The 12,095-nt window shown below is 45.0% G+C and overlaps 1 protein-coding gene across 2 annotated transcripts in view; it reads left to right on the forward strand.

Annotated features, from left to right (window-relative positions):
* Positions 1-12,095, forward strand: part of ZBTB41 (zinc finger and BTB domain containing 41) — a 744,921-nt gene that overhangs the window by 306,804 nt on the left and 426,022 nt on the right. For both annotated transcript variants that reach the window (XM_069641521.1, XM_069641522.1), the window contains one exon: positions 788-935. In XM_069641521.1, the coding sequence (XP_069497622.1) occupies positions 788-935 (148 nt within the window). The remainder of the gene's footprint in view (positions 1-787; positions 936-12,095) is intronic.

Genomic DNA, 12,095 nt, shown 5'->3' on the forward strand with positions numbered 1-12,095 from the left:
AGAAAGTTATTTTACAAAATAAGATGTTCCTTGCTATTCATGTTTATCGTCTACTTATTGTTAATAGTTTTGTAGGCATTTATGTTACCTGGGTTGTCCTCCATTTTGTGAAATGTCTTAAATCTTTGATATAGTAAAGTGCAGTCAGCATCTCCATTTTAGAACCAAAGGCTGTATTTTCTCAATTTATCACCAATCACTTCACATAGCTAGTAATCCATCCCCAGTAGTTGCAGCAGCACTAATCCGAACAGGCGTCTTCTTACATTCAAATGTAGTAGAAGTAGTTAGGCTGCCAGTAATGAGGCAAACATTGATCAACTTGAGCAGCATACTATTCTTCTGAAAACATTGTCACCTTTAAACAAGGCATCACAACAGTACTTTTAAAAACACAGTTCTGAGTGTGTGATGTCGAAATATTTCACTTATTTGGGTATGCCTTTTCTATTCTTAATGGCCACATCCGAAGAATGACCTATGTGTCCTTGAAATCTACTACATCTGATCATCCTTGCACCCAGGTTGGTTGAATAAAAGGAATTGCTGCCTTGTAAGACTTTTGGGATTTCACACTACAAAAAGTAGTCTCTCATTTGGCTTGATAGATCTCTCACAACTGAGGCAAACCTGATAAAAGCAGCCGTTTCACAATACGGCTGGTACAGCCCGCAAGCGTAGCTTGCAAGCAGTGGCAAAGGTTCAACAGCAAGTCCTGCGTTGTGTTAGAGCATTTTTAAAAACATGTTTTTGTTTTGATCAATTGTGTTTTTTTTCTTTTTTTTAGATTTGTAACAAATCATTTACTCGGAGACCTCACTTGAAAGAACACATGATTCTTCACTCTCAAGACAAGCCCTTCAAGTGCACCTTCTGCGAGGAGTATTTCAGGTCACGTTTTGCTAGGCTCAAACACCAAGAAAAATTACACCTAGGTATGTTGGGTAATAAACAAAATAAATACAAATTTGGTGACTTTAATTTGAATTTGCTTGTGGACAACTTGATGTTGAGACATGGTTTGAGATATGGTGCTGATAGATTAAATTGCAAGTTAAGCTAAAATAATATTTGCAATTTCCATCCCCAAGTATTCCATGTTGTAGTTATTGCCAAGAGGATTCTCTGGTATATTTATTAGTTCCTATAAGATCTAAATTGGTACTCATTTCTCGGTGTGAAAGCATTCACACGAAGGCTGCTGAAGCTTGTATAATGTATTTTCTAACGAGGTGTACGATATTGTTTTTTCGGTGTGCATTGAAAGGAGAGCATTGAGATGTTAAAACCAAGGGTATTAAAACATTATTATGCCTTCGCCTAATTTGCTAAATTGTATAATGTTGCGGAAATTATATGCATCTAAAGCCGAGTCTATAGCTTTAATGCATTTTAATGACTTGGATGGGCTGCGTTGTGGTGTAATATGTACTACATACCTTTTAACGCATTGACATATCAAATGTATACTGTAAGAAAACTACAGGTACAGCAAGCAGACTTGAACGTCTAGCTCTTAAAAGATGGTTTGGTCCAATTTACAGATGTGAGTCTCAGTAAACCAAATCAATTAAACGATTCTGTGTACCCACATGAGTATACCCCACCATTAGGCCTACAGCAGAGATTCTCTTAATGGCTATGCTTAATTGTTGCTTCATACATATATAGTTCACTTTGCTTCTACATGTTAGTTCCAAGGGTAAAATAAAGTGTGTTGATCCAAAAGATAAGAGCAAGTCAATAAAATGATTAGGCTGTGATGTTGATGGCTTAAATAATTCCTGCAAACTCAGGGAAACTTTTGACTGCAGGGTGAGCCACCTTAGGGAGATCCTTATCTCATCCCTAGACTGCCCGTGGGCTCCCTCCACCCTATCCCAGGACCACTATTCCCTAAGGTCTAATACAACTACGAATCTGTAACCTCTTCTGCCTAAGCTAACCTACCCTATTGGCATGGACCTAAAGGCCTTACTCCCTCCAGGACTGCCTAAGGATTCCCTAAATTCCTGATATCCTACAATGTGTTCAATGATCTTCCAGAGGGTGCCTTTCATCTCACAGTCCATCTCACATTTTTTCGCTCACTCCTGTCCCTATTCTTGTTGTGCTTATGTCTTCTACTCTTTCTTCCAACTCTAGTCTTCCTCGTCCTTACCCATTCTCTCTGTCCCCTCCTTCTCTACACCAACTTCTACTCCTATTTTTTCTGATCTGAATCCTCGTCACTCCGTCCCTTTCTCTCCCTGCACGTCTCCTCCGCTCCTTCTGCAGCTCTCTCCTATCCTTCCATTCTCCTCTGTTCCTCCACTTTGCGTGCACACCTTCTCTCTTCCCCTACAGTCCCCTCTGCGCCTACTACTCTCTTCTTTCTCCAATCCCCTTCTAAACCTATCTCTGCTCTCTTTCAATCACACTTCCTCTCGCCCTTCACACCCTTTCTCTTTCCACCACTTTCACCTTTCTGCCTACTACTCCCACTCTTTCTTATCCCTGTCTCCCTACTTCCACACTCTAGCATACACTGTTGCAAACACACTGTTTACCTTTCACACTGGTACCACTCTCTCACCCTCTCTCACCAATACCTCATCTGCACAGTCCTCTTAGCACTTCTTTCAAAATTCCTCCTAGTTTCTCAGTCCAATACCACACCACCTGACCTCACCCAAACACCTTTCACTCTGTTGTATGCATGTAGGCTTTTTATACCTGCAGACTCCTGTTTTACTGGTTCCTTACCATTGGTTCCCTGTTTCACCTGATTGCTGGAGACAATCTAATTCTAGGCTTCTCCCTGGGGTTGGGTCACATGTTCAAATGCCCTGGCATGTGTTAGCCTCTTTTCGTTCACCGATGTTCTTGCAGTTGCATCATCCCGGTCGGGTTGGCGTTCACTGGTTTCCTCACCTTCACTCTATATAAGGATGCTACATTCTGGGCCGAGAAGCTGGAAGTTGCCATGAATGGGAGTTTGTTGTGCAGCTTCTTTCTTTCTCTGCTCTTTGGGTTCGGTTGCCATTGCGTTGGATCCTGGATCTTGCAGTCCCAAAACCGGTAGAAGAAACACTGGGCAGAGAAGGCTGGTGGGTATTCACAATCCAGGCACACTCGGGGTTCAGAGACAGGGGCACTCCAACTCCCTCGCACCGCCTCTGTGGTAGGATCAGCTCTGGCATATGCCCTGTTAGGCTGCCTAGCCCAGGACAGCAGAGGTCCCGGTTAGTTCCCCCTCTGACTGAGTCAAGCTCCTGAACCTTTCACAGCCAACAATCCCATCTGGAGCTTTTGTTGTCTTGCCCACTTCCTCAAGCAGAGATGAAATTAAGCGTTTGAAAAACATCACAGCTTAAGTAGCCACTTCTGGAATCCCTTTTTTTCTGTATTTGTGCCTGATTTGTAGCTTGTTTAGGGAGGCATGCATTTTAGATGTTAACCCCCTACTAGACACATTTCATTCTTCAAGGTTCGAATGGTACATTTTGTTCAGTGAGGCAGAGGTCAGTGGAACTAAAGAGAGGGGAGAAAAGAAAATGGCCAACCCTGTTGTATTTGTCGGGCTAGTCCGTTTGCAAGATCAGTTGTGGCACAATCATCCATATATCTAGCTTGTGCCTCTAATAGGCCGGCAGGGAGGAGGCACAACCAGTCAGGAGTTGGGTCTTTGACCCGTATTGCCCAATGTGGTAGGTTTGTTTCAAATACCAGATCAAGATTGTGTTTCATTACAAACATGAGGAAAGAGAGGGGTGCGGAATAAGACACCGGCCCTCAGAGGCCTCTGGGAAGCTTGTGGGGCTACAGCTTTTTGAAGACTGATAATGATTTGTTGAAATGAGACTGGCAGCGATCCTTTGCCTTAGAGAGGCTAGTGGAGTGCATGTCTGCCTGTGGAAGTGTTCAAGACGACAAACGCTTGCAAGTGAATGACTCTGTTAGCTTAATTACGATATCGACTTGCTGTGTTCTTTTGGATGAACAATTTTTCTATATATATTTCTGAGGCTTGTTGATCTACAAGAATCACATGCTTTGCATAGGCCGCCATCTAATGTTTGGCTCTCAGTATTCCTTCTTTTTTTCTGGATAATAAGAGGGCATCAACAGGAGTGTTCATGTCACACTTTCCCTATGCTTTGTGTGCAGGTACCCATGATCCTTAACATGTTAAAGTCCTCAGATAGTTTTTGTTGTGCCATCGGTTGGGCGCATGTTACCGGAGTAGCAAACCAATTCACTGTTCGTTGCCATTCTGCTGCATCATTTGATCCCAAAAAAAGCACCTAGCACTCTACATCTGTCATACAGATACATGAGACTCATCTTCCTTGAAGCGACTCGATGGCAAATGCTGTCCAGGCATACAGTAGGGAAAGTGGAGGAATGTGATCATTGTTATGCAGGTTAGAAGGCCTCTTCCCCTCTCTCCATTTTTCCCAGGCCACCCATGGAAGACAGCCACTTTAAATTCTGTCTGGAGTGTAATTCAAAATTCCCTTGGAGGGACACACTCTGGTTGTGTAGCAATTGCCTTCCAAGGGACCACATCAAAGTTGCGTGATAGGGTGTTGACAGTTGAAGGCCAAAATGCTCACAGAGCATAGAATCAAGCCCAAGGCAGCCTACTCATGTAAGTCAAGACCACGCTGGGTGAAACCGCTACCCTGGCAGATGATCTCGAAGTTGGGGATTTTCAGCATCTGGGACGACTCGGACCCAAGGGAGCCACAAGATGTGACAAGGAGGTAAAAACACATAGTTGACCCACAGCCCCAAATATGCAGTGTTGAGTAGGGCTATGGGGAAAACCCATAGCAACCAACCGAGCACACATACAAATCCACAAAACACAGGCCAAAGCCTTATAGCTCCCGCGCCAAAGAATGTGCCAAACTATTGGTGTTCACGCTAAGATCATTTGAGCCCAACTGGGCCCCGACATCAACTGACAGCACTGATGGGCATAAACATAAATGGCACATACATTCCTTACACACCAAGGATAAATCATTAGTACAAGAAAAGGAAACGCACCAGGGTCACACATCCACCCCGCACAAAACACAGCCATCTGAGTGCTCATTCTCTGAGAGATGCACAACCCTTTGCTTGGCAATGCAGATAAAGGGCCTTCTAAAATGTATGTTCAGTCAGAAGAGGTTTGGGAGGGTGAGAAGGAGGAAGTGGTCAAACAGGAGTGACACATTCTTAATTAGCTGTACAAGCCAATTCCCAACAGGTCTGGAATAATAAGGATTTTAATGCTTTAATGGCTACAGTCATCTGCTTTATAGAGGACCATGAGCTCAAAGAGCTTAAAAGATGGAAGACGCTGTCTGCTGATGATTATCAGCAGCATAAAAGGGGAAAGACACATGCAGACCCTCTTACTGAGGCCCAGGTTGAAGACTACCAGGAACGAGGGGACAGTGAATGTGACCAAGAGGAGTATCCTCTGAATGGCAAAAGCATTCCAGACAAATACTCGATGGTTTCTCCAGATGATGATGACCCACCAGTTACTGCCTCTTGTACATAGAATCGATTCCATTACACCACTTTAGGCAAGCAGACTGCTAATGTCATCATCAAAAGAGTCCTTGATGCAGCTGAAATATCAATCATGCTGTCAGGTTGCCTTAACGATGGGGATGAGGGCATCCTTTAGGATGAATTTGAGACACCCACTGGTGCTACTCCAGTTGTTCCTTTGTCCATGGGCCCCACACCACATCAGAAGCCATATTCCATATTTATTCTGAGGTCCTTGAATCCCAGCTCCCAGATGGTATGTGTGAGTCTCAGCAGTGTGGCAGGAAAAACTTTTTTTTAACTCTATTTATTTTCACATACTTGACAGTTGGAGGATTTGGCAGTTGGGTTTGGTACCTGTGGTGGCGGCTGGCTCTGGCCTGCGTGCGGGCCCATTAAAGTACTTTCTTGACATTTGTACCTTCTTTAATCACCACAAGTGGCGGCAAGTATCCACGTTGTGTAGGTCCCGCACCGGTGTAGTGAAGTTTGGTCTGCTGGACAGCAAGCAAGATCGAGTTTTCAGAAAGGCCATGTTGACTCCGACCCTTCGGTGAAGATGAAGTAAGCTGGAGGCGGTGGTGAGGGTTTCTGGAGGCAGAGGCTGATGTAACATATTACGAGGAGAGCTTGGGGCATGTAGCTTAATCCCTCATGCCCTGCTTATGAGAGAGTGTCAAGCATATACTGTGGGAATCTGACACCACTAGAGGGTGTCTAGTCGCTGTGAGGAAACTGAAGAAAGAAAAAAAGCTATTGTGTGGAGATAAAGGCTTTTACACATATATCTGGGAAGTGTGTCGGCCAGTCTAGAGGCCAGGAGACAATTGAAGATACTGCACAGTATATTACAGTTTCATGCCTGTCATAGCAATGTCCAGCAGTGAGCAGGCCCAGCCCCCACTATCAGTCTTAGTCAATTCAGGCAAACCACCAATGAAATGGAGTGTGTGGTTCAGAGCATTTGAAACCTATTTGGCAGCCAGGGATGTTGTGAACTTTAAAATGGAGATGAAGGCTGCACTGCTTGTTAATGCTTTGGGTCTGGAAGGACAGACAGTGTTTCACCACATGCCTGTGGCACTTGTCAGGGATGAAGTCCTGGATGAGTATACAGAATCAGCAATGCGCTTGAAGAAGCTTGATGATCTGTAAGCTAATGGAAAGGGACCAATTTTATAACCGCCAGCAAGTATCTGATCAATGTGGGGATGAATACCTTGCAGCTTTGCGTTTATTGGCAGCTGATTGTGAGTTTGGGCAGCTTATTGATCAGTATTTGAAAGACCAAATTGTGGTGCAGTAGAACACCAAGAGGATCCAAAAAAAACTGCTAAGTTGCAGGGAACTCCCCTTGGAAAGGCGATGCAGAGGACGACTCTAACGGCGAACACATTGTGGTCCTGGTTGGCATGAATGGCATAGAACCAATTACCACGTTGTAAAGTGAAGATTAATGGCAAGTTTGTCAATTTGGTCGCAGACTCTGGTGCTACTTTGAGCATGATCTCTCTGGACACTTACAGAACAAACTTTAGTCGAGTGAGTTTGATGAAAGCACGGATTGCACCTGAACAGTACGAAGGAGAGAGAATCACTCTTCTAGGGTGGTTTCATGCTCTACTGGAATACAAGGGACGCTATGCTGAGCACAAGATATATGTGGCGAAGAAAGGCATAAATGTGCTAGGATGGGAGTTTGAAGATAGTTTTGGACCCAAGTAGTAGAGAAAAGGTTTTGACTTTACTGCTCCAAGGTGATTTGGAGAGAATTCTTCAGGAAAACTGAAGTTTTTGAGGACAGGCTCGGTAGCCTGAAGGGCTTTACGTACCGGATGAAGCTAAAAAAGAATGTGGAACCCGTTGGATATGGTGTTAGGGCTGTGCCATTCTGTTTACTTAAGGATCTTGCTGAGCATTTGGAGAACATGGTTAAGGATCAAATAATTGAGCGGACCAAATAGTCCTTGTGGTTGTTGGCCGTGTTGGTGACAAGGAAGGGTAATGGAGACATTCGGCTTTGCATAGACTTGAGGGGACTTAATGCTCTGATTTGGGTGGATTGCCATCCCTTGCCCAAGCTTGTTAATCTACTTGCAAAGGTTGCAGGTGCCAAGTGTTTTACAAAGCTTGATTTTAAAGCTGCATACCACCAGGTCCAACTGCATACAGATTCAAGACATTTGACTGCTTTTGTAACACCAAAGAAGTGTTCCAATTTAAACTGATGTCATTTGGGCTAGCATCCACTTCCTCTGTTTTCCAGCTTGTCATGTTTGAAATGTTCAGCTGTTTGAATGGTGTGGTAGCATTTCAGGATGACTTATTGGTTTTTGGGCGAGACGTGGTTGAGCACAAAATAATTCTGGCTGAGTTGTTGAAGAGGTTACGTGAGAGAGGAATGACTTTGCCGAAGGCCGAATGTGTGTTATTAAATGCTTCAGTGGAGTACCTTTGTCATGTGATATCTGCGGATGGAGTGAAACCGAGGGAAGGTTTGATTGCTGCCATTGTTCAGGTACCAAGGCCTCGGGATAAGGAGAGTTTGTTGTCTTTCATGGGGTTAAGTGAATACTATTCACGATTCGTGTCTAGGTATGCCACAATTGTGGAACCGTTGAGACAATTGTTGCGTAAGGGTGTCTACTTTGAATGGACGGAGGAGAGGGAAAAGAGTTTTTCAACTATTAAAAGTTACGTTGGGGACACGCCTATTTTTTCTGTTTGCGAATGTAGCGCATGTGTGATTACAGTGGACGGGAGCTTGTGTGGTTTGGGTGCTGTATTAGGACAAGTTATTGCGTGTACCGTGGCATTTGCATCATGCATGCTATGTAAAGCTGAACGTCAGTGTTCTGTAACCGAACGAGAAGCCCTAGCATGTATGTGGGCGGTTCAACGTTTTAAATCATGTGTGTGGAACCATTTTCACATTGAGGACTGATCAAAAGCCTTTGAGTGTCCTGCAAGCAGGTCGATCAGGAAAAATGAGCGCAAGACTGGCCCGTTTAGCTTCTAAGTTGCACAAATACATGTACAGTATCAAATTTGTGCCAAATAACAGAAATATTAGAGTAGATTCTCTGTCTCGGATGCCATTGATGGATGATGGTGGCAAGGAAGATGCAGAGGCTGATGGGGAGATGGTGGTGGTCATCAGGGATGGTGAATGTGTCATAACACGTGATGAGTGGAAGAACATGTTAGTGAATGATGATGTGCTGACACCTATTGTGCATAACGTGTTGAATGGGTGGCCAAGGGAACAAAGTCTGGACAAAGAGTTGCAGATATATGCAAAAGTCCAGGAGGAATTGTCCGTGGAGGATGGTATGTTAATTTGTAATCACAGGATTGTGCCACCTGTTGGAGTGTGCCGGAGGCTGTTCAAAATGGCTCATGAGAGGCATGTGGGGGCCACACATACCAACAGGTGTCTACAGGAGGGTTATGGTGGCCCAGAATGGATAAGGAGGTGGATTGGTTAGTTGGTAGTTGTGGTGTGTGTTGCTCAGCTGACAAAGGATTACAGTGTTGCAATGTGCCATTGCAAATTGTAGATTGGCCCAAAGTGCCATGGATTAAGTTAGCTGTGGATTTTATCAGTTGCATGAACTTGTTGCCCCAGTTGAGCGTTACGCATTGGTAGTGATAGATTATCATTCCAGATGGTGTGAGGTGAAATTCATGTCTGCGCCCAACACTACAGGTGTGATCAAGAATCTACAGGATGTTTTTGGAAGAGATGGGACCCCAAAGATGTTGCTGGCTGATAACGGGTTGCAATTTACCTCGTGGGAGATGCAGAGATTTCGAAACGAGATGGTGATCAAAAGGTGGCATACAGCTCTTTACCATCTCCAGGGAAATTGCTTAGTTGAAAGGGTAAACAGGACTGTGAAGGGTTGCATTCAATGGGCAATTGCTAACCAAATACCGGTGCAGACAGCGATGTGTGAAATGTTGTGAGCATACAAGACCATGGTAAATGTTGTGACCGGTGTTTCTCCTTTCGAATTGGTGAGCGGTAAGAAGGCTGGGTCAAAGTTAGTGACAGTTTGGGTTGAGCAGTTGTTACGTGAGGGATTTCCTGTTGTTGATGTTGACAGCATACACCAACGGGTGTTGGATTCTCAGTAGAAGGGCAAGGCTGGTTGTGACACGTGTATGTGTGTCAAGCAGAATGACATCCTGATGGGTGACATTGTACAGGTTAAAAAAACCATTCAAAGTAGTCAAGGGGGAGTCTCATTATTCCACTCCAGAAGTTGTCATGGACATGATTCGAAGTGCTGTAAAATTGGGGAAAACATATATGGTGGAACAAAGAAAGGATTGTTATGTTGAACAGGAGGTGTGGAATGCCTGAAATGGATGATGGTATGGGTGATGTGTTCTGCGATGAGGGTAGTGTGGAGTTTACCCCGTGAGAGAAGGGGGCATGTGAACGAATCTGTTACTAGATCAGCTGAAGATGTGGGATAAGATCATTTGAATGTTGGAGCGTTTGACACAGGAATGCCCCCCTCCTTGGAACACACCCATCATCTGTGCTTCAAGGGCTTCTCCACTTCTGTTACACATCCCTTCTTCTGGGGTTCAAAGTCATTCTCATACTACTTTTCAACCCCACTTTTTTCTTGGTTCAGGAGTCTTTCTTCCAGTCTCAAGGGGCTCTCCTCCCCCTCATCGGAGCACATGCCATTCAGGACTCGCAGAGCTCTCCTCCCACTCACTGACCCAAACCCCTGTTCTGGGGTGCCAGGGACTCACTTCTTCCTCACAAGGGTAGACCCCTGTTCTGGGGTTCAGCAGGCTCATCATTCCCCCCTCGCTGGGGCACACCCTTCTTCTAAGGTTCATGGGGCTCACCTCTTCCTCACAAGAGCACACTCCTATGCTGGGGCTCACAGGGCTACTTTCCCCCCATTACCATGACCAGCATCCCCTCCTTTGGGATTCAAGGGACTCTTCTCCCATTTTCTGCAGCACACCGCGCTTTTGATGTTCAAGGGGCTCTACTCCCCCCCTCACTGGAGCACAACCCTCTTCTGGGATTCAAGGGGCTCTTCTCCCCCCTCACTGGAGCACACCCCTCTTCTGGGATTCAAGGGGCTCTTCTCCCCCTTATTGGAGCACACTCCTCTTCTGGATTTCAGGGGGCTCTTCTCCGCTTTACTGGAGCAGACACAGTAATGACCATCGACACAGGGGCCTCAGTGAACGTCATGCCAATGGGGACGTTCAAACGGATGCAACATCTACCGACGCTGAAAAAAACAGGCACACTATTATACCTCTACCTATCATAGGGCACTTTCGGACGACACTCGGCAGAGGGGATGTGAAGATCCAATCCAAGATGTGTGTCGTTGACGCCGGTATAGACTGTCAACTCAGCTGGAGCTTAGCAGAAGACCTGGGGCGAATCCAGTTCATATGCCATGTTACCGACATGGAATGCATAGAACACCTAGTAGTGAAGCACCCCAACCTACTCTATGGAATAGGGTGCCTGAAAGGGAAACTGATCATGTTGCACATCGAAACGACCGTACAACCAAAAGCAGTGGTGCTTCATGGAAGGACGTCATTCCACAGGAGAGACCTGGTCGCGAAGGAATTGCACGAGTTAGAGAAGGCAGACATAATAGAGAAAGTGAGAGGATGTACGACCTACGTCTCCCCCCATTGTAGTCACCCAAAAGCCTAATCAACCAGAGAAAGTCTGAATATGTGTCGACATTTGCCTCCCAAATGCAGCAATCATCCGTGAAAGACTGATCTCCCGACCCTGGACGAGATTGTGACATACCTTACTGGATCAAAATTCTTCTCAAATCTGGACCTCAATGCAGGGTACCACCAGCTTAAAGCTTCATAAAGACTCACGATACATCACCACCTCATCACACCTGGGGCTAAGAAGATACAAAAGACTGAACTTTGGGATCTCCTCTGCGGCGGATGTGTTACTACAAACCATTGTGATGAATCTTGCGGATCCCTCACTGTACCCCTGCCTAAAATCTCCTCCTAGGTGGCATGGGAAAGGTAGACTCTTCCTGATACTGACCTTGGGGGTGGTGTGCTGCGGGAGGTTCACCTGGGAGGAGATAGGGCCCAGGGTGGAGAAGGGATCCCATGAATTCAGATGCAGTATTCTCCTTTGAAACGAAGTAACCTACCTTGTATACAACAACATATGATGGCTTATTGCCATTATAATGTATCAGAACCCCATGTTAAGTTTAAAAATATGGGCAAAGTGGGTACAACAGCTTTAACGACCCCACTTATGGAGGAACCTGTTGTACCTTGTATGGATACAAATCCCCCCTGCTCCCAAAGGTACAGAGAAACGAACCCTGTAAATTAAATGAACTGCCTTCCCCTTCTGTGATCAAATCTGATGACACATTTGTTAAAATGTATAAGCAAAATAGTTCTAAAGTTTTAAAAATAGTAAATTACCAGTTGGAACTTTATTACCTGGGACTCCAAGTCCCATAATCCCAAGAGTACTGGGATGAAGAAGAGGGTTGAAGAACAATGTGTGC

The sequence above is a fragment of the Ambystoma mexicanum genome, chromosome 1q (genome assembly GCF_040938575.1).
Source record: "Ambystoma mexicanum isolate Mex_15411 chromosome 1q, UKY_AmexF1_1, whole genome shotgun sequence".
In the NCBI taxonomy this organism is placed as follows: Eukaryota; Metazoa; Chordata; class Amphibia; order Caudata; family Ambystomatidae; genus Ambystoma; species Ambystoma mexicanum.